This window comes from Cephus cinctus, unplaced genomic scaffold (genome assembly GCF_000341935.2).
Source record: "Cephus cinctus unplaced genomic scaffold, Ccin1 Ccin1_scaffold1609, whole genome shotgun sequence".
Lineage (NCBI taxonomy): Eukaryota > Metazoa > Arthropoda > Insecta > Hymenoptera > Cephidae > Cephus > Cephus cinctus.
In genome coordinates, this window is record NW_014333901.1 from 157811 (window position 1) to 180816 (window position 23006).

The window sequence follows — 23006 nt, forward strand, 5'->3', positions numbered from 1 at the left end:
TGCACCGATCTTAATTTCCGGTTTATCTTGAAAAAAAAAAAAAATTCAAAATCAACATGCACGTGATATAGGATAATTTTTTTTTTTCCATCGTTGACCTTTGACCCCCGTATCGATTTACGTTCAAAAAAAGAGGTGTGGACGTGTATATCCTTTTTTTTATGACTTCTTTTATTTTCATTAATTTCCATTCGAGGCGCGTCAGGAGTTATATGGGTTTACCGTTATATCCGTGCAAGATGGTTCCAACGGCTAAAAATATCCTTAAGGGTACCTGGAGATTTAAGTAGGACGCGATTGATTAAGGATGCAAGATCCGATCGACGCAGCAGTGTTACCGAGATAAATCTAATTTATATTGAAGTCGAGCCGATCGTATTGCATCGGGTAGTGACCTTGACTATTGGAACTGATGTATTTAGGAACACGGTTGGGGAAGCGATATTCATTAGGTATACCGTATACTGTATATACCAAGATATATATAGATATACAAGGATCATTAAATCTCACGCTCTAGATTTCATGCAGAAAGTCCAGTTTTTCGGCAGACAAGACGAATAACGAAGTAAAAAAAAAAGCTGCTACATCTCAGATATTTTATTCCGCAAGAATTCACGGAAATTTCATTAATCAGATTACGAGCAATCGTACCAACCAGTTGGTATTAAAAAGAGAATTTACGAAGACAAAATTGCTTGAGTTTCCGCCCATCGAAGAATAACGAAAAAAATGACTATACCGTCTTATCACACGCGTCTTAGGGAAACTTCGTATTTACCCGCGAAAGATGCTTTCCCGGCTTTCCCGTACGATTTCTCTGCTGGAAATAGAAAAAAAAAACGTGTCTATCGTGGCTTCTCGCTTATGGGAATTTCAATGGGCGCCAATGACATTCGGATCGGAGTGAAACGCGATAATTGGAAAGTCCATGGGAATAAGTTGGTGAAACCGAAGATTAATCGTGCCGTGCTTAATAACCCATAGTAAGTGGTAACGAGAAATAGAAGTCCCAGATTCATATAATAATCCAGTATCTTGGTATACATGGTTCAGAATAATGGCGAACACCTAATGGCTTCCGGTTAAGAAATTTAAACATTACGAAGTAGATAATTTCGTATGGGATCTGGGTTATGATAACAATTTGTCATTTTATTGTGGGCATAATAGAAAAAATTTTTTTATTAATTTTGGAATTTTTTTTTTTTTTTTTTTTTTTTTTTTTTTTTTTTACGTTGCCCGTGAAATTCTCTATGGCTATCTAATGGGACTCGATAGGCTTTTATCCGTGACGGCTATCGGCGCCATCGGACATCGCGCATTATTCTAATTGAATACAAGACAAACTGGGTGAACTTTAACGCATGATTTATCCCGTTTTAATTAGCCGGTTATTCTAGGCTCATGTCGATCCGTTCTTCCTAGGAATGTATCACGCTTTTCTGATTTATTTTAAATTGTACGTGTATATATATATATGTATATAGCTCCGTCGTTCGGCTCTGATTAACATAAATATGTCATATGTTTTTTCAGCATCTCCCATCTGACGTTTTTACAGATTAATTGTACCTTCGAATCACGTGACTCGTCGATGATTATTTAATAATTTTTTTTTGAATTTTCTATTTATTACGATATTTTGTTTGGATCTTGAAGCTAGTCTGATTTTTTGAAAAAAATCATTTGAATTCCATACGGACAGTCCGTCATTTAAATTCCTAGTGAACAGTCGGTTATCGAGTAGGCGAATATCCTGGATCCAAAACAGCTGGGCTCGAGTCATCCGGTAGAAACTTTTGAATTCTAGCTTAACTGTAATTTACGCCAGATACATTTTTTTAACATAATTTTACGGGGCACAGACGAAGCCAATAAACACAATGCCAAGTCGATACAGTTAAATTCGTGTAATTGGCGACCATGTAATTTTATACCAATTTTTTTTTTTTTTTTTTTTTTTTTTTTTTTTTTTTTTTTTTTTTTTTTTTTTTTTTTTTTTTTTTTTTTTTTTTTTTTTTTCATCATTACACCATTTTTCAAATGCCAATTAGTTTCTCAGACCATATACAGTTTTAGACGATACTACTGTTTATATGTCGTAAATTTATTCGGTTTTATTGTTTTCTCCGTTTTCCTTTTTTTTATACTATACAAATTATTTTGATGGTTCAAATTTCAAGCGTGTCTATCTACAACTGTACAGTCATATATATATATATATATATATATCTCGAAAGGATATCCGTTATTAGGTTTATGTCGCGTCCCGTTCTGTTACTGAGCTCGTTTGGCGCTGCAAACAAAAACCCCACGAGATAAAAAGCCAAAAAAATAAAACCGCCGAATCCGGCGACACGGCCCGTCGGCCATTGTGCATTGTTTGATTGGCTTATTAGCCGCCGCTTATTTGGCAGAAGGCAATTATTCTTTTATACTATCGTATAACCCAAACTCCCCGCAGGTATTCGGACCAGATCTCCATTCCCAAGAATCCGTGGTACCACCCACGAGGCACATCGGTTACGAACAACGGCGATTATTATTATTATCAATTTTTACGAAATTTACAAATCGTTAAGGGATAACTTAGATTTTTTTTACGAAATTTTTTTCAATTATATTTTCATGTAATCTGATTTTGATTTTTCTTGAGAAAAATTTTTTTTCCGTATAACACGAATTTTTGATAAATTTTCGCGGGTTCACCTTGACATAAAATCGATTCGAATTTCCCAGACTTAACGGGAGCCTCCACTGGTGCCCCAGGCTGTAAGATCGTCCGGGAGGTAGTTTTTCGCCCCAGTACTCCACTTACCACTTACCTACACCTTACTTACCGCCGTTCGCCACTTACCGATCTATGGCACGATTTATGGGACGAGAGTCGGCATAGATTCTCCCGTTTATCACGACCTTCCACGTGTGGTAAATTGGCATTTTTTTTCTAACGCTCGCTACGTCACGCCTTGGCCGTATCGAAATTATGGATCAATCGGCGCCATTGTATTCGACAGGTATAATAAAGATTGTCTGAATATCATTATTGTAGGAAGTAAAAAATAATTCCGAGGATAGGGCTAGTTTGGTCATTAAAAAAAAACATGTCCATGTCAAAATTAAAGATTATCGTTTTTATGTACTCGGGGAAGTTGGTAATACTTTTTTCTTGCGGTCCGCCATTTTTTTTTACCGAAGTACCTGGTTTGTTTTCTACGCAGGAATTCCTACTAGGGAATTCTAGGCGTCTGTCGTGATCCTGATGGAATACCAGGTCTGCCGTGAATTCGGATCGTGTTACCCAGGAGAACGTGTAGACGGTCGAGCCTTAGGAATTCCGAGGATTGCGAATAGGTTTAAACATTGGATTACACAGAATTCCGATAATTTGAGTATAAATACCTGATTTTATTTCGCAAAACCTTCCTCACGTCCAATTTTCAAAACTAAGATATAAATTATCAGATCTGAGAATTCTACTGGGAATTGGTAATAACATGGTTCTCGTATCCTCCGAGAAGCTGTCTGCTGACCATAAAAAATTTGCCGGAATTGTTAATCAATTTTATCTAAATCTTATTGGCCGTATTAAAATCTAATCGAAATACAGTTACGAACCGTTCGACCGGATGCGACTGTTATGCTTTTACTAATTAAAGATATATCTTATTTTTCAATCTATTTCCTGTCGACCCACCGACCTCGATCGAAGATTCAAATAATATACCGATACTTCAATTCCAAGCCAGTCGTCCACGTGTTTATAATATTTACGAATTTTAAAAAAACTATATTTTCTCACGCTTCAACTTACCCCAATCACTCGTTGCATCATATTTGTAACCAAAGTGCTAAGTATCGACAATAAAAGTAATCTGACAAAGAAAACCATAAACCACAAAGAAACATAGAGGGTCGACAATCAGCTAAGAAAATTGTCATAGGTGCATACAGTCAGGTGAGCCAACAGCCGCATGCCATTGCTCTAGGAGTAAAATCTTTTTCAATTCCAGTTACGGTTACTGCAATGCTCCTGTGCAGTGCTGCCAGTTGTCTGGGTACTGTTGGCAGGCCAGTTTGTATATATATATATATATATATATATAATAGGGGAACAATGCGCCATGAGGAAACAAGATGGTTTCGCCGATAGTCACATCTACTCCTGTTACCTGAAATCACGCAGTCCTGGCACATATGCGTGCATTAACATAGCTCAGCGGTTGCTCACGTTTATTGACAGTTTATGGTCAAGTATAAAGTTCACGACAAATTCAACATGCATTTAACAGCATGTATGTCAACGCACGTAATTCCGTTACGAGTAACATGAACGCAATCTATAAAATTATCATACAATTCCTATACTGGTAAAACGTAATTTGTCCAGATGCATAACGAGCCATTGTTCATACATGCTCCGTATAGAGAAGTCAATTCGATAAATTGATTCCAATCGTAAATACAGTTCTAACGTAATATATTGTTACGTATTTATATAACACAAGATATAATGATACACACGCATTAAGGACATTCGTTATGCATGGAATGAGCATGAGTTCGTCTTGGCTCGTTACACTCGTTTCTACTCCTCGTTACTTATACGGTATATAACATATAGGTGTATATATATATGCACTACATATTTATACATGAATACGTAAAAAGGGCGTGTCCCTATATGCATATAGAAAGTGCATTCACATGCCGATGCACTTACGGAGTATGCAACATGCATATCACGATGGTTCGGGGTTCGCGCCCAGGAGGGAGCACTTTTTTTTTTACGGCGGGACATTCGAACTACGAAAAAGTTTGAATCTGAAAAAGAATAAAATGGCGGAACTGTCATTAATCTTGTTGTAGTGCATACGGGGGTAATGAAATCGGTTCACCGACCCGTATTGCAACGATTCACCGGGACTGATGCATCCATTATGCTGGCATATAAGTGCATAGTGTAATCGTACGGGTATAATTTGCTCGCGCATTGTTCATCCATCACTGTAGCAGACACGCTTATTGGCAATAATTGATTCGGTTGTTATACTGTAGTATACGTGACACTGCCAGACGTCAAATATATACCACGTGTCGAATGCATTTTTAGGCAATAAGTGCACTTGGTGATGTTGCACGTTTAATTGAGATAATAATTATATAATTTTGCTTAAGTGTAATTACGGATTAATTGTATACATGTATATTATAATTATTGGTAGGATATACACAGAGAAATTTATTACTATAGATAAAATAATTAAATAATAATTAATGTCTGAATAATCGTTTCGAGTATTAATGTAAACGTAATTGAGCAGCACTCTTCTCACGTGTTTAATTAATTCTAATGGAATGTTCAATGATACTTTATTAATTGACATTCAGTTCTCAGCTATCTTTAATAGAGTCGTTATATGTATAGCTGGTTACTGTGGGAATTAATTATGGCTATTCCGAAAGGTAGGGATCTGCAATGTATAATGTGTTATTGAAAAGAGAAAATAGTTTAATACGTACAGGGCCGGTTTTCGATTAATTTCCATAAATCGTCGTGCGAGTCTTCCGATTGTGGATACAGAAAAAAATTTTCCAAGAGGAATCTCACACTTTAACTCCATGTGTGGACGTGCCGTTAGAATCTTATCGGTTGGTTAGTTAATTTAACGTCGATTATATTACACTTCGTTAGTTGAATAGGCAGACTGGAAATGACCAAAAAAAATCCGTCCTCTCATTCATACAAAACTGTATTGATAATACGGTGAATTTTTTTCTCGTCGTTCGCCGTGGACTGCAAAAAAAATTTTAGATCATTAGTCGTACAAGGTTCACACGTGATACCGTATTATTTGAATATGCTAAACACTGTGGTCTTTTCTCTTTGGGATACCGCAAAGACATATACTGATACGTGTTAGGCACGAGTACTGTAGAAACGTGTAAGTTGAGGTTAGTCTAGCAATTTCATGTACCAACCTAAGAGCTATCACGAGTTACTGGAGAATGATGTATCACCACTAGAAATGAAAAATATCTCAGACAGATCTAACCCTTAGGATTTATTGGCGAAGAAAGTGTCTTGGGCGTTAGACGATCTTGGAATTTCAAGCTTGTACCTTTTTTTTTTGAAATAAAAAATTTCATACTTCTCAAAGACAGTCAGGTACCTCAGTACCTACGTGTTCCAGGTCAATTATGATTACTATCATGATATACTTTTGTAGTCTTCTGTAACCTTAACCTCCTGGACCAACGCGGATCTTCCTTGTAATATCTTCGACGTGCTCTAATCCTGTAGACGTAATTTTTCAACCTGCAACATATTGCACGTGATTTATGTATTGACGTTTTTTTTTTTAATATGCGATCTACCCCTATGCCTATAATGATATTTATTACTGTATCTACAAGTCACTGTATATGTGTAGATATTGTAGCAGTACAGTGTATACATACCAGGGTTCGTGTTTCCAGGCATTTTATCTTTGGCAAGGATCCTCACCATTCTCAAGTAATTGATTCGTTTGTTAGTAATAATAACGAGAAGTCCTGGCGAGTAAAGCAATTGAACGAGTGGCGTTGCTGAGCCGTGAATCGAAATTGCTATCGCTTGGATGAGCAGAATAAAAAGGATCTCAAAATATAAAGAGAGGAGAAGAAGTAAAGGATGATCTTATCTCGTCTACCTTTGGCTCCCTCTACCCTTCTATCTACTACTGACTCTTGTATTTCCTTCGTCGGGTCTAACTGTACGGCACGAAGTTATTATTTATTATACAATCCGGCCCGGAACGAGTGTAGTAAATCCAGAGTGCTGTTGACCCGACGGCCGTTGGACCGCGACCAGCATGCACTGCTCCGATCTTATACCTTTCCGTACTTATTTTCTCCTTTCCTTCTTCTTATTCTTCCTTGCTGCTATCTTTTTCTTCGTATCAACCATTTCTGCCACTCTCTATTGACCGAAAGTTGCGATGCGTTTAACGTCGATACGATCGGATAGCCAAACCGTTGTGCAATTAAAATATAGCTCTGTTGATACAATCGAGAGACATTTTTATCTACCTAGGAAAACTTCTTTACCGACAGTGATATCGACTGAAATAATATTAAACACGTGAGAAAGTTTGGTGAATTTTTCTAAATGAATAAGTACTACGTAAAATGGTGGATAAAAAAAGTCACGTAATATCGTTCGGTTCCTTTGTGTATTGTCTCGGCCACGCCTATAATTTAGCACTTTTGGCAGTGATCGTTTCTTTGTGCTTTTCTCTTCCCCTGTAGGTGCACTTATTGGTCTTATTTTATGTATTGGCTCATTACTCGTAGGCCACTGGCTGATAAGCGTTATGAGAAAGTAATTAGAGTACACGTCAAAGTCTCGTCATATTTTGCCACCTTTTTTCTCCCTGTGAGTTAGTGAGTGTGACTTAACGGCATGACAATGGCGAGGTTATGTGTGTGTCTTCTTGACATAACTTAAGGCGTGAGACGATTGCAGGGCTGAGATAGAACGGGGAGATAAAAATTGGTGAATCGCTCGTAAACAATACCAGCAGCCAGTTTGGATTGGGTCTTTGTTTGAAATTCGTATAATGGCGAATGACGGACCCTGTAGTCCTGTTGATGGGCCAGCGATGACTCGACGCTTCAAAAACGAAAGCAATTACGCGGACAAGGCGGTTTTCAATTATCGCCCGATTACACGGGTATGTTTCCGCGAAGCGACGGCACCGCTGCCACTTTAATTGACAACACGCACCATAAATCCTTCGGGATTCGATCTGAGTCGGTGACAGGTGAATTAAAAAAAAAATAAAAAAATTAATAAGAATCAGAGAATGGATATGTGGAATTGAAATTGATTGTAGAAATGAATTTTTGTATATGTGCCGCCATTTTATTTCACTCGTCAAACGTATCGTTGATTACGAAATGTTCTTTATCGTTCCGTTATTTTAATCAGGTATTCATTTTATCTTTAATTACTTCATTTTTACAGAGTACGTGGGTGGCGCGTGTCCTCGGATATGTCCACCGGGCGGAGAAGCTGTTTGCGGTAGCGATGGCGTTATTTATGCGTCGCAGTGCGAAATGCGGAAAAAAATGTGCGGAAAAGGTAAGAATTTTATTTACGTTTGTCATTACTCTACACCCCTAGTTGTCAGAAATACATATTTCTAACAATTTTTTTTTGTTTTCGAACCGTTAAAAATCGGCATCACATAAAAGCGACGGCAATGCTTTGTAAAATTTTTGATACACGACGCATTAACGATAAAATATCGATTTCTCATTAAAGGCAACGTAATAAAAATGAAAACGAAGCTTTTACTATTTCATAATAAAATGATTTATTGATATATCGCGTGTCGGTATGTAATCAGAGAAAATGACAGTTCAAACAAACCCGCCATACGGTCTCGTACAAGATGGCGTGAAAAGGAATCTTATGAGAAACGCCAATTAAGTCTTTACAGTGCAATTACAATTATCCACGCGAGATACGTGTGCAAAAACGTAATTGCACTTTTTCTTTTACCATATCCCCATGACTACCCATAATTCTGCACAGTACAACTGCAGAGCTGTGCATCTTGAAGGATAACCTAACCTAACCTCTTTTTCCTATTTAACGCTCACCGTCATTTGTTCAGGCGTCACGGTGGCTACGGAGAAGACTGCCTGTCTGAGGTCATCTGGCAGCAAGTGCGAGCATCGTTGTCCAGGTGATCAGGACCCCGTTTGTGGTACTGACGGACGTACTTACCTGAACAAGTGCATGCTGAGAGTAGAGATATGCCGAGTTGGCATAGAATTGTCTCATCTTGGTCCATGCAACAATATTTCGGCACATCGAGAGAACTGTCCTGTCTCTTGCGAATTTGCACCACTGGACGGTCCCGTTTGCGGAAGCGATGGGAACGTCTACAAATCCACGTGTCAGATGAAATTGTTGACCTGCGGGTACGAGAGTTCTTGTTAAAAATGTTGCAATTAACTATATCTGATTTTAAACATATAATTTGTTTTACTTTTCATTCAGACAAGGCGTCGTACGTACCAACAAGAAGCATTGTCAGACTACAAGACACTGTCGCGAGTCCTGTTGGAGGGGTGCCAAACCAGCTTGTGGCAGTGATGGCATCTTGTATTCAAATACTTGTAAAATGCGAGCGAAGAATTGCGGGTAAGACTACTTTTACTTTCGAAACTGTACTTGATTCCCAGTTTCGTTTGTACATTTTCACTTAGTTTTTAATTCTGGGTTACTAGCTAAACTAGTTTGTTGACTTCAGGTTTTTTTGGGGATTCTCACTTTCTTAGCAATTAATCTACCTCAATTTCACTGTACCATGAAATTCTCATTGTACTCAACACTCTCATTTTACAATTTCCCAGCAAGCACGTGTTCGAAGTGCCAATGTCATTCTGTGTGTCTCGCGAGAGAACAGCAGGAGGTGCAGCGACTGCTTGTCCGCTGGGTTGCCAGAACGTACCGGAAGTGCCGGTCTGTGGATCGGACGGTAGCATCTACAGAAACGACTGTGAGATGCAGATGTTAAATTGTGGGTAGGTAAACAGAGCAGAAAATAATTGTAATAAATATCAAATAAGATACGTCAGTCCCTAATCATTAAATTACCATAACAGCCAATCACGCAGGAAGGTAGCATCCGTAGATTTTGAAAAGTGTCGTCCACGTCTCACCAAGTGTTTAAAGCAACAAATCCGTTGTGGAAACGAAGTGGATCCAGTATGTGGAAGCGATGCCAACACGTATCCCAATCAGTGCCATCTTAACATCGCCATTTGCCTGTAAGTATTTTTCCCATTCAAAAGTCATCATTAAATTTCACCAAGACCAGACAACATACTTCGTCCCATATACGTCAGCTAGTGATCTTGACCATTAAATTATCCAATCATCCTATCTCGCGTACCACTTAAATCCCAAGTATCTTCTTACAGGAAAGGAATCCAGATGGCTCACGTTGGCGAGTGCACGACCTTGAAGGAGACAGAGCACTGCCCCGAAGACTGTGCTGAGGTTCTAGAGGAACCCGTCTGCGGAAGTGATGGGAACGTTTACAGGTATATAAAAAGCAAAGACTATCTAGACAACTGATGCTCTTTTTTTTACCACTGACAATTATTTTATCAATCTAAGAAGCAGGGGTCAAACACGTGCTGAAGATTGACTCTCATTAATCAACTTTACATGTAACCTCTACACATTGTATTCTATAGATAGAAATGGCGACTGATCCATGACTATGTCTATAGCTTAGACAGCAATAACCGTGAAATTAATCAGTTGATCAACAGCATAGTCTATTATGGCATGTAATTTTCTATACAGGTCTCTGTGTCAGCTAAGAAAGGAAACCTGCGGTCAAAGAGTGGTACCGGTACCGGCACAGCATTGTCGCACTACAGCACTGTGCAACCAGGTCTGCAGTGGCGAGAGACAATTTGTCTGCGGCTCCGACAACAAATTGTACAGGAACGAATGCGAGATGAAGAGAGACAATTGCGGGTGAGGCACTTTACAATTTGTAGAAGAATAATTAAGACGCCGGACACACCGGACATAATTGCAAACGCTGTGTATTAATTCCGTACAGAAAACACGTTTACGTGGTACCGATGAAGAGGTGCGTCCAGGGTTTTCAATTTCGTGGCTGTCAGAAGATATGCCCGCCATATTACGATCCAGTTTGCGGAACCGACGACATGACGTACAGCAACGAGTGCTTCCTGGAGATTGAAAATTGTCGCAGTCGAAGTCTCGTTACGAAAAAGTATCATGGAGTATGTGGCCAGCCGACGGAGGAACCTAAGAATTATCTGTACTGAACGAAACGTTAGCTCAATAGTCTTGGAACACGAGGACAGTGGTACCATCTGCAAGAAATTCTTTTTTAAATACAGACTCACCACCCTCGTATAACGACGGGATCAGGAGCGATGCCATTTCTTTTTATTTTTAAAGGAAATTCCTCCTACAGGACATTCAAAGCCTGACGACTGAAGAAACAAAAAGGAAAACAGTGCTTCGCTAAAATTTTATTATCATTACCGATCTTCGTGCATCCTACGAACCTGCTGATTGGAAGGATCTGATTTGATTAGGCTGTAATATTGGAATCGGTCAATCAGCGTTGATTTTAAAAAATGCCTCTGGGACATCCAACGCTGTGACGTTATGTGATTTAATTAATATTGCGTAACGTCGATATTCTTCGTAGGCATCTTTTCTTTTCCTAATATGAATTTTATCGATAATTTATTCTCCGCCTATTTCTTCATAATTATATCGAAACGTCGTGTCAATGCTCGCAGCGCACATTATCAAATCATTAATCGAATGATCGAAGAGGAGAATCGCGTTATGTATTATTAAGATTGTCCATCCCTCCCACCCCCCCCTCCCAACTACCCCTCTCGCTACTCAATAGCATCCTTTATCTATATACCTTAAGGTCCTGTCGCTGTTCACGCAACGCACAACTGTTATTTATTCTAGTTAAGCCGTAGAATCGATCTTCATTGCCCAGTAAGAAAAAATAATGTAGACGCATCTTTTTTTATTCGCCTTTCCGCATCTTCTACGTAATTTTGCTAGGAAGTATCTTTATCATTGCGCAATTACGATCACTATTATTATTGATAATATAAATATTATTGATTACTAGCTCTTAGAATTATTGCTACACAGGACGTATTGCCGTTATAAGGAAATATTCCATATTCTGTCCTTTTGATATGTGATGTGTGTTCATATTATTATTATTATTATTATTATTATTATTATTATTATTATTATTATTACTGTCATACATTTATTTATTATCAAACACGTGAGTACCCACTTCTTTTTGTATCGAGTTGTATTAACATTTTACGTGCTTGTCAATAATAAATCATACGCCAATATTTTAATTAATAATTCTTTTTTGGAGTATTATTAATTTTTATGACATAATACCGGAAATACCGCTGCAAGGTCAGTTTAAATTTAATAAAGTTTTTGGCATTATCAAATGATAATTTTTTCATCGGCAAAGGAAGCGTTGTTCCGATTATTATAAATTATCTTCTGTTGCGTCCGTTTGACGAATTATCAAGTGACAGTTTATAAGGAGAATCAAAGTCAGTAGCAATTTGTTCATCATGCGTGTCGCCCTGATATTTGTGTTTCTCTGCATTGTGAATAATTTGGGAATATCCCAAGGATTTTGTTCTAACAATATAGGGGACCATGGTAAGAAATTTAAACTCTTAGTACTTGATGAAATTTCTTTGTTTATTTTCTTTTTTATCGTTTCTCACATTGTCAGATTCTGGATCATGGTTAAAGTGCTCGAATACGAATATTCAGGAGGCTCTAAGCGCAGGAAACCTTGCGTTCTCAGGCATTGTGATTTCACATTCAAACATTTCAACAATCGGACCATATGCTTTCACGAAATACGCCGGCACACTGAAAGAACTGAATCTATTGACATGCGGTATATCCAGTGTGTCGCCAAATGCGTTCAAGACATTGTCACAACTGAGAAAATTAAGTTTGGCTTATAATAATATTACCGTGGTCCACCCCGAGTGGTTTGACGATTTGATATGGCTGGAGGACTTGGATTTGTCATTCAATAATATAGGAACAATCCCGTCGAAAGCATTCGAAGGAATGGCCAACGTTCGCAGCTTATCTATCAGACATAATAAAATGACGTGCTTCAGAACTGCTGATACGTTTGCAAAAATGAAGTCTCTCAAGGAAATTCATATTGAAGGGAATCCCTGGGAAATGAACTATCGCGGAAAGGTAATTGATACGTTCCTCTTATTACTTTTTATTAATAAATGTATTAATATACACAATTCTCATCGATATTACGTACCTTAGATGACAAGATGGTTCCATGACAAGAAAATTAATTACCACGTCAATACTAAAACAATGGAACATATCCTGGACGAAATACTCTGGATTTGTAGTAACAGGGAGTCTAACGTATGTGGGAGTGAAAATCATGTCCGGGATTGTTTTGCTATTCTCTTATTAAATCAATTAAGATCAGCCGAGCGAACATCAAATAGTTATGCACTTGTCGAATCGAAATGTATCAGAGAACGAAACGAGTTTACAACGTGTGTTAGTCGCAGCACTGATAACAAAGTTACCACAAATGGTAAAGCAGTGAAAATGCTTCTTTCTGGATTATGGGCAATGAAATCGTCGTAATTGATATTATGTAAAGCTAATCATTACATATATTACATGCTATTGTACTATTGATACAATAAAGAGACATCATAAGTCAAAAGAAGACGCTGATAAAAATGATAAGCACCTATGAACTCTGATTTTATTTCTTTTGCTTTTGTTTCTCAAGGGGAACGATGGGGCTGAAGTTGTTCGCGAATATCGGGTTACTTAATTCTGAAATGTCAAGCCGTGAAAATTTATTTGGATGAGGCTTTCTTCCTTTCTCTGAAACTTCCTCGAACAGGAGAAGTCACAGTCTTGTTCGGGTTAACGGAGTATGTAATAGCTGCTTTCATTCATGGATGGTAACAATTTCGTTGACGAGTTATCAAGTCAGGCTCGCGCCGAATAGACAGAATCTTTAGCTTCAGTCAAACACTTGACCATACTTACTGGATTCTATTATAAAAATTTATTTTCATCAGAATCTGGTAGATGGCGCAGCGATCAGAGGCTCGAAAGACGATCGAAGAGATTATCATAGTGAGAAGGAAAAATCCATCAGATGTCGCCAGTGTCTAGTTTTATTGACAAGCTCCGGTCAAACATGGCGTCTAGTGTTTACGACAACTGATCACGGACGATCGAATTCGCGATCGCCCGATGCCCTGGAACTATTTACGGATTTTTCCGCAGTCCGTTCAACAGTGCGTCCCACGGTGCGTCTGTCGCGTTAGTCTCGCATGCGTAACGCGTTCGTTACGTAAGATAAAGTTGATTCTATGTGACCGCGAAACAGTGATAAAGAACGGAGCGGTCCCATCAGCTGGTGGATATCTGGACTTGCCTGAGTAAGCTGATTGCATTTTAAGGACATCACGGTCGCCGTTAATAGCGTAAGTAATATGAAAATCTTTTTATTTCATTATCTGACAATTATCATTGCCAAAACGCGATACTCTCGCGCCGTTTAATGCGGCACTCGGTCGATTTTGACAGCGGGAGGCCATCTTGGATTCGTTCAGTCACGCTGCGAATCGCGGTTATGCGAATCGGATTACATAAAATGCTTGCGTTACGTTACTGTAGCTGAGATAATTCCTGGAGGACCATAAATAACCTCTTCCTCAGTGGGTTGAGCTGTTCAATTTTAATCTTCGATCTAAGTCGCCGAATTCTTTCGAAATAACTACAGATCGATTTCACCCTAGATTCCAGGGATGAATTTTAGGGATGCTGTGAAAAGGCCGAACCAAGTTAAGAAGCTGTAAAAGCATTTGGAAATAGATAGCCTTAAGAGTGCGAAGCTATATTGATAAGAAGCCATTGATTTTTTATAATCGTAACAAAGAAAAATACAAGACCATCGTGTCACAATATTTCAAATAGCGCGTGAAGCATCGAATTATTATTTAAAATATCCAAAATTTCAATTGGCACGTAACCTCTGTACTGTTTACCCCTATTGTGTACGACAATAGAAGACAGGAATTAGTTTAACAATAACTTTTCAGAACCTTTAGACACTGTCTGCTTGTCACTTAGCATCAGATCCGTGATATGAAATACCATTGTCTAATGGACAGAGACCTACAGTAGCCAGTTGTATATTATCCAGCAATATTAAGATTCATCTTATCTTATCGTACAGCTCATAGATAATTAAACGGGCACGACCGTGAATCGCCGGTTAAAAACGTCGATCCAGTTTCCTTTGAGTGTAAAGTGTTGGGGCGGAGGGCGTAGGAGGAGAAAAGTGAATAGGAGGATAACAAAGGAAAATGGTAGAGGGTACAATGGAAGGAAGCAAACAAGAGAAGAAAGAGAGTGGCGTAAGAAGTCGATAGTGTAAAAAGGAGAGCGAGCGCGATGCTGAGAAATAAAGTAAAAGGAATAAAGAGAAGAAAACAGGGACGACACTGCTATGAAAAGAAGCAAGAGAGGCCAAAGCGAGATAGAAGCCACCGGTTTGGAGTTACGAAACGAAAGCGCACTTTGCTTTTATTAAACGACAAGTCGCCGGCTGCTACGTGACTCACTCGGCCAATAAAATAAATATCCTTGCAAGTTGACCCGCAGATTGGGATAGCGCCCCCAATCACCGAGGATTGTCGTCGTCTGGTCGTTCCTTTTCATTGGGCCCTACATATTCAAAACCGAGTCCCCTTTACTTATCTGGCTGTGCATTGGCGCTGCTATACGTTGTTTGATGCATCGGCGCATAGCTGGTGAAACGTGGGCAACGATGCGATCACTTTGAAAATTCAGATGATTAACGCTCCCAACGCTCCCAACGCTCTTTCCTTCGTCGCGCGCCGTCGGACCTGAATATTAACCCTCGAGCCGGATCTTTAGTTCTTTTTACGCGATAGAGAAAAACACACCCAGCTTAACCCTGAACTTAAACCGACTTCACTTGCGCCAGACAAGCTTTATTATGTGCATTCATATCGTTAGGATTTTATTATTTTAGACGGACACTCGTCATTTACATTTTCTCATTGTTACATGCGTGTGGGGGATAATTGTTTATTATTATGTTTATCCATCTCTCGTTCGCCTTTTTCAAATACGGCTGAATTACCCGCTCGTCGTCATCTTCCTTCTCGCCCTCCGGGTCGTACGCGTACAGTCGCGATTGGGGCGCCTGCGAGGCTCTCGCGTCCTGGAAATTTGACTCGTCGTCGTTAGAGTTCGCTGCATTATCGACGGAGCTTGTCAGAGTCTTGTTGACTCGTTCAGAATCCGCGAATTTCCATGTGGCCGACGACTCGAGACTTTCTCCGCGCTGGCTCGAGTCCTTCTTATTTTCCTTGCCAGACGTTATCGGTTTCTCTACATTTGAGGTTACGGTGTCACTTTCGATTGCTTCGTGTAATAAATCGCTCCCGACCGCAGTCGTTGCTTCGGCGGATTCCATTACTTCGGGTGACTGTCTCATATACGGAATTAGTCTCTTGTACAAAGATACGATTATTGGTGGAACGGATTCTTTTGATTTTTCGTAATACTTGACTCCTACTCGTTCCTTTGCGTCCTGCGTATCTGACGGCGTTGACTCCTGATATAATCTTGGTGCTTCCCTTCGACTTGGTGTTGAATAGTCTGTCGCGATAATTCTTGCCGTATCAGATTCCTTGTGAACTTTGGAAAATTCTTCTGTGCCGTTTACCGTATTTATTTCCGTTGACGAATTTTCGCTGCCTGCAACGTCCTCGGAGTTAATGGAAATATTCTTCTTGGTAAGAATATTTTTCCGCGCGGCCATCTTGCAAAAATTTTCGCAGTACTTCCTGTCTCTCTTGTGCGTGTCGCATTTTTCTCCACTTTCATTATCTTCGTTACTTTCTTTCCCTCTCGCGTCTTTATTAACGTTCTTAGTCGATTTCGTATAATAATGCGGTCTTGATTCTTCCACAGTTTCCTGTATTTTCCTACGAGAATCCGCACTGTCGGTAACGTCGGTTACGCGGATCACGTGACGGCCGTCTTCGTTAGGATTTGAATTTTTCGCCATGAATTTCTTGAGCGTCAATGGTGAAGTGTCGAAATGTTTACTAACCAATTCCACATTTGATTCCTTACTGTTTTTCTGCGTATCTCCCGTATCATACGCTTCCTCATTTTCATTTAACCATTTTTCCTCGTCTTTTCCTTCCGCCTCTACGTACTCCGAATATATCGTAGTAGTTTCGTCGTGAATTCTGGTTTCTCGTTCCAACTCCCTGCCGATCGTCATTTGACAAGCCTATGGCACAGAATTTAATACATTCCAGTGACGTAACGTGTACACAATTTTGAAATACGATAGTGCAAATATTTTTTTTTCTCTATGGCAGTGTCCTGTTCAAATATGACATAGATCAGAAATTCGATAAGGTAACAGGAATAGCTTGAAACTGATATATTTTGACACTTTAAACATTGTCCGTGTCTCTTTATTACATTGAAGTTAATAATATTTGAGAATTTTTTTTTTCATTAAAAAAATATACAATCAACTTACCAAACCGGCGATAAGAGCAATAGACAATGAAATAACGTAAGACGTCATTTTCTTAGCGTACAAGGTAACTGTCTATTATATTTTTCCAAAATACTTTAAAAGCATACGGCACGCGAAATCTGAATATCTTAATCGAAAACCTCTCCTAGACTGAATGATGAAGTCGGAGAGAATCGAATAGCATAAATACACAGAATTGATATTCGATGGAATAATAACTATGTTTTCGTTAATTCGTTATTTTATGATGCGTTCTTTACAGCCTCGACTTTATGTCCCAGTATCATTGTCCAGCCACTATATATCCAGTTCCTCGTAACACGAGCACATCAAACGTAGTACAATACAATTCATATAATACAAATTATATATATATATATATACAGGTTAGGGTAATAAAAATTATTGATATTACCCGGTTCTCGGATATTGCAATCAGAATCGAACGATCAGACAACACGGTTCTCAGGCTCTTCCGACAGGAAAGAATTTACCAATCGCTATGATAAAAATCTTTGAATATTTCTTCTGTCTGTCTGCCTTATGGCACCACTGATATTTTTTTGACATACTGTACAAACAAAGCGACGCATTATCTTTTGGTCGCATACCGGTTCATCCCATAGGAAGTGCAACTTCTGTACGTTATTATTGTACAGCTTGCAGTTTATCTAACGCGATAATATCCTTATCTTATCTCTTACCCTAGTCCTGCATGTGCACCGGGAGGTAGCCTAACCTAACCCAACACAGCATATTCCATAGAGTGAAAAAACTAAAAGGATTTTATGGTGATTACAGTTTTTACAATTTTCTCATAGAATATCGTAGAATCGTATCGGACATTGCTATTCGGGTATCACGTATTGATAAAAAACGGCAATTGACTTGGAATGGTATCGTGTCGATATTTTTAAGCACCGTATAGATAAGGAACGTAAAATTAACGGATTTACTTGTCGTGAAATTTTGCTTGGCGCCATAGCTCTATCGAAATGCAATTAAGTGTAACACGAATTATCCGGTCGGTACTGTATACAGGAATAACGTGTAGTCATCGATGTCTTGATCCGTTGGTCATGCAGTTTTGGAAATTTAATCGGGCTAATTGTTACCGACGGCGTTGACTGAATCTTCTATTACCGACGGAGCCATAAGATTCGTCAGGCTTCGGATTTGCAGCTGGATTTTAATCTTTTTTTTTTTCAATTTACTCTCTGCAGCACAGCGGGTTTTCAGTGGATCAAAATTGACTCGTAGGAAAGTACGGGGGAAGATTGTGCAGCGTAGCTTAATGGAGTTGTGAAATCAGTCGGGTGTAATATCATTCTTTCTATACCGAGCGATAATAGGCGACTGCATTAAATTGCTTGGTCGGGAGCAGTCAGGTCGGCTAGTCTATATATATATACACCTGGTAGTTAACATCCACCTTCGTCAGGCACCATCATCCCTCCTAACTACCTTCACTGGTACAGTTTACGTCTCTACCTTCTTGCAGCTTCTACTGCAGCGTCCGCCGCAACGACCATCTCTCCTTTTTCTACTTATTCTCTCATGTAGTTTCTTCTCTGTCGCCCTCTACCTTCTTCACTTTCTGCTTCTCCTTCTCTTCTTCAGGATAGCTGAGAGTACGTGGCTCCTGGCTGCTTCGTGAACGGAAAGCCGAGAAACAAGAGTGCAACGAGCCTGTCTTGCGCAGCTATTCAGACATTCAGGCCACTTATTACGTTCAGCTCTCCTGTTCTCCTGGTGTACATGGTGTCTTGTATTATTTTTTTTCTTCCTTGCCCTTTGTTCCTCGCCTCCTGTTCTTTTTTATTCCGTTTCCTTAATCCTCTGCAGGACCGAGACTATTCATCAGTTTTGCAAAACCCACAGGTACGAGAACCCACCCTCCACCCTCTCCACCCTCTCGAACCTATCAGGTAATGCAAGGGGGCTCTTGCTCCTTGTAGGTCACTGAACTTGACCTTACTTTATACTGTCTAGCCCGACAATGCCTTATCGATCTCTATGCAGCACTAGGAACGTCCAGGTAAACATCGACCTGGTCCTCTCGCGTCCTACACGCTTTTCTCAGAGCTTCAATCAACAGGCACATCCTTTTTAGAAAGTTAAACTCGCAAATTGGTGTAAAGTGGTCGGAGACACGTGGCGATATGTCGCGCGATGCCTCGTCGTGGGTGTCGGTTTACAAATATGACTCAACCCGAGAAGGCACCGACGTGGGCTTAGGGGTACATTGAGGAAATTAAGAGCTGCATCGAGACACTTCGGAGTAATAATAACGCCACGACCGGATACACAGTATGTTATGATCTCGTTTAGTAACGCAAATGACAGGTAGACTATACAAACGTCATTAGAGAACGTCCATCTTTCGTTTCCATGCGCAAAGTAGCAGACGAAGTCCGTCTTGTTTTTTTTTTTATATAAATCTGCAGCGGTGCGGCTGGTTTTCGAGGTAGCCAGACTTTATGGTGTTCTCTCGAGGCTTTAAATCACGTAATCGCTCTTATCAGTCACGGTTAGCAGGAAAACACATGGAATTAAAGGCTTCCATTCTCGCGTTGCCCTAAAGCCAAGCGTATACTTGGCAGCGTGTTTCCTCCGGCAGATAAGCATTGTCTGCGCGTGGCGCGCATCAGCGTACGTCGCGCCACTGGCGGGGTGCATGCGCACTAACGCGTAAACAAACTCTGTCGCGGACGAAACGAACGTTACTCTACAGCGTCCCTTTTGTCGCAGGCTAAGCTACGGTTATATTTCGGCGGACCCGCGAAGACACGCGTAACGTGAATTTTCGTGGAATCGTTGGAGAATCTTACGCCAGGCCATTTGGTAATAACACTTCAAACGGCTTTCCCGTCCTTCGTTGTCAAATGGACAACATGGCCGCCGGACGATTTCGACGCGACGTTTCTCTGTGTTCCGGAAAGTTCAGGATGATTTATTTCCAGCTGTGTCATCGTTAATCGTTCCTTGATCTCCCTCAGGATACTGGTACGTACAGTAGCGACAGGCTCGAGCTGCCGTCACGACAAACTAACCTAACCAAACGCTGTCTGTTGTATCCCCGTGTAACGTGCATGCCTGAATTAATTTCAACCGGTAAAATACAGCGTGTAACGTTCAACTGTCTTTATCATGCGATACACTGTCCGTCGTTATAGTATACCTATGTGTATGTATTTCACTAACCTCCCTCGCGTGCACACGAGGCAGCATTAAATTTCAAGAATAATTCAGTTACTCGTACCGTCAGGAAGTTCAAACGTATCGGCAACGCCGGCTCACGCTTGTCAGGCCACTAACAGCTGTGTTGACACGCGCAAGCTTCTTTCTGTGGGATCTAGTGGCCCAGAGACGTTGCACTTTTTTTTTATAATTACAAATACCCTTTCTTTCCTTTATCTCCTCTAATCTTCCCCCATCCGCTTGAGACTCACGCGTGTGGTCCGACAGTTGACCAATTTATTTTACACGCCAGCCTCCTGCAAAGTTAACCCCACGTCGATCGAATTTTATACTGACCCCCCAAACATAAGGCTCGTCTGGGCCCTTTCAGGCCCTGTCCTCACGCACTACATATCTATACCCTGTGAATGATATAGGTATCCTATGTCCCTAGTACAGTATTGTCTTTTCTTCTACAAAATAACATTCGTCATCGACTTTCCTCACGACTCCTAATACTTCCTGCGACGCTCTACGTGCTCGTGTAATAAAATGGCTGGACGAAGGAGAAACGATGTCCGGTCTTGCGCTAAAATCCACCAGTTTCGTACTTACCGTTGCTTTTTTTTCTTTCCCCACTATCTCATATTACTCATACGTAGACCGCCTTTGGAATCGAGTGCCCAGAGGCAGCTCTTCGATTTCACACTGAAATTCAACACTCAATCTTCTTTTCCTTATACTTAACCTCGTTAATTCAATTGAGTATACGTATTTTATTTTTTTAGGAATTTTTTTTTCTCGCCCGGAATACTTCGTCATGGTAGTACAGAAGTACCGAATGGCCCTGTTATACCCGTCGGTTTTCCACCAAAGCTTCCTGCACCTCGCTGTATACGATAGTGGCTGCCGTGACCTTGGCGTGTCTTACCACAAAAATTAGTCAGCCTCTTATCGGGCCGCTCGTTAGGCATCTCTAGACAGCGTCGATTAACGACTCTCATTTATTATAAATTTAATTATTTCGAAAGTATCCACTAGCCCGAACGTACCTTTCTGCCGAACGTGAATAAAATGGCTTTTCGAATAACTCCCAGCCATATTTATCACACACAGAATACATCTATATAACAACGTGCGTATTGTAAGTATCAGAAACGTATAACGGATCAATCTGTACAGTTATTGACCAACGTTAATAATTATTATTTCTCGGCTCGGACTAATGCATTTAATCGGACATGCTTAAACGTACGTGTATTTTCAGTCTGTACGTATCGTATGGGTACCGTAGGACACATATGGCTGCCCATGAGAACACTATGCTTTTCTGCAGTAACCATGTGCTTTCTCTGACATTTTATAAGAATCCCATTTAGATAGTACAGTCCCAACGGGGTATTAACTTAATGCATCTTTTAATTAAATTTTATTTCCTCTTCACGTACCGACTTACCTCAAGCCTGTCTACCAGTGCCAGCATGCGTCCACGTGTCTCAAGCGTGCAGGAGACTTATGATAAACAGAAGCGTCACTTTAGGTAGTCATACATTAAGAGAAAATATGTAATGAAATTACATACAGGAGTTTACATATATTCATAAGGTATATCTACCCACGTTAAGCAGTCCTGGATCCACTGGGGTGGCAACGCCAGGGAAAAACGTAAAAGGTGTGCTTTTAACGTGACACGTGTCCACCTATGTACAGTGCGTGCTTGCTCCGACGAAACATACCCGGAGGCTTTGAACGAGAAAAAAATTTGTATGTTCGTCCGCGACACGATTATCGCATGTTCCAAATACGTATGTGATAAGGTATGCTCAGTATGTGGTTTTATTCGATAAGTCGACTCTATGTATATATATATTAGTCATATGGAGTGAGTGGTGTGCTACATACGTAAATTTTGTAAGTGAAATTCGACTGTTTATACTCTGGACTCAACCTCCCTCCAAGGGTGGGGTTGGACGTTTATGTATGCGTGCACGCATGTCACGGGTAAAAAGCGTGCATACGGTGAGCCTGGGAGTCACGGAGTGGGGGTCGTGCGTGAGAATGCGTGACAGTCCCTGCGAGTACAGTAGCTTCGTAAGGAGCAGTCTTTGCCCTGCTGTAAGCGCGTTCGCATCGAGCGACGTTCGCACCCTTTGTTACGTCATTTCTTTTCTCAAAGGAGTCGCGGCTCGCAGACGAAAATCGACCAGTGCGCATGGGGTTGATGCGCGTTCAGTGTGTGTACTATAATTGTTCCTTGACTAAGAGATGGACGTGACTGCTCAATTTACGAGGGGTTAACCCTTATGGTTTTTGAACGAGCCTTTATTTGTTATCAATGTGAGACAAATTTTAGTGTACAATTTTTTATCATTTTTCATATCGGTCAGATTGACAAGCCCTTGGGCAATTGTTGGGTCTTCTGACCGGAAGGGTTGATTCCGAGTGGTCCTTGAATATTTTGCCCTTATCAGGGTGTATTTAGTGCCCTATTCAGGGTGAACTCTTATCTTCAACGACCTTTATACATGTCATTTAGATTTGACACTATTGAATCTTATCTGTATGTATGCTGCGTGTAAGGTTGATAAGGGCGGG

General features: G+C 40.1%; 4 protein-coding genes and 1 long non-coding RNA gene across 10 annotated transcripts in view; 3 read left to right on the forward strand and 2 right to left on the reverse strand.

Moving 5' to 3' along the window:
- LOC107273471 (agrin) overlaps positions 1 to 11823 on the forward strand; it is a 20423-nt gene extending 8600 nt beyond the window's left edge. Inside the window, exons 1-9 of one of the 3 annotated variants that reach the window (XM_015751704.2) lie at positions 7176 to 7289; positions 8012 to 8128; positions 8667 to 8976; positions 9056 to 9199; positions 9412 to 9582; positions 9664 to 9828; positions 9982 to 10104; positions 10373 to 10549; positions 10638 to 11823. In XM_015751704.2, coding sequence (XP_015607190.1) covers positions 8104 to 8128; positions 8667 to 8976; positions 9056 to 9199; positions 9412 to 9582; positions 9664 to 9828; positions 9982 to 10104; positions 10373 to 10549; positions 10638 to 10869 — 1347 coding nt within the window. In that variant the 5' untranslated portion in view covers positions 7176 to 7289; positions 8012 to 8103 and the 3' untranslated portion in view covers positions 10870 to 11823. Of the gene's footprint in view, positions 1 to 7175; positions 7290 to 7313; positions 7809 to 8011; positions 8129 to 8666; positions 8977 to 9055; positions 9200 to 9411; positions 9583 to 9663; positions 9829 to 9981; positions 10105 to 10372; positions 10550 to 10637 lie in introns of those variants that run through there. The other 2 variants (XM_025090829.1, XM_015751703.2) reach the window with 2 other exon arrangements.
- Positions 5297 to 6880, reverse strand: LOC107273474. The gene is made up of 3 exons (XR_001539252.2): positions 6466 to 6880; positions 5986 to 6322; positions 5297 to 5800 (listed from the first exon to the last, which is right to left on the reverse strand). It is a non-coding gene; the product is annotated as an uncharacterized LOC107273474 (long non-coding RNA).
- A 304-nt stretch (positions 11824 to 12127) lies between the features above and the next one.
- LOC107273451 (P-granule-associated novel protein 1) lies at positions 12128 to 13346 on the forward strand. Its single transcript, XM_015751665.2, has 3 exons — positions 12128 to 12277; positions 12354 to 12841; positions 12923 to 13346. The coding sequence occupies exons 1-3, from the start codon at positions 12187 to 12189 to the stop codon at positions 13259 to 13261; spliced, it is 918 nt and encodes a 305-aa protein (XP_015607151.1). The 5' UTR covers positions 12128 to 12186; the 3' UTR covers positions 13262 to 13346.
- Positions 13347 to 13800: 454 nt separating this feature from the next.
- LOC107273475 (focal adhesion kinase 1) overlaps positions 13801 to 23006 on the forward strand; it is a 43061-nt gene continuing 33855 nt past the window's right edge. For 2 of the 4 annotated variants that reach the window (XM_015751716.2, XM_015751718.2), the window contains exon 1: positions 13801 to 14121. The gene's annotated coding sequence lies outside the window, so the exon portion shown is untranslated. Of the gene's footprint in view, positions 14122 to 22508; positions 22749 to 23006 lie in introns of those variants that run through there. The other 2 variants (XM_015751714.2, XM_015751722.2) reach the window with 2 other exon arrangements.
- LOC107273479 lies at positions 15642 to 17429 on the reverse strand. Its single transcript, XM_015751725.2, has 2 exons — positions 17232 to 17429; positions 15642 to 16973 (listed from the first exon to the last, which is right to left on the reverse strand). Exons 1-2 carry the CDS (start codon positions 17277 to 17279, stop codon positions 15714 to 15716), a joined length of 1308 nt encoding a protein of 435 aa, XP_015607211.1. The 5' UTR covers positions 17280 to 17429; the 3' UTR covers positions 15642 to 15713.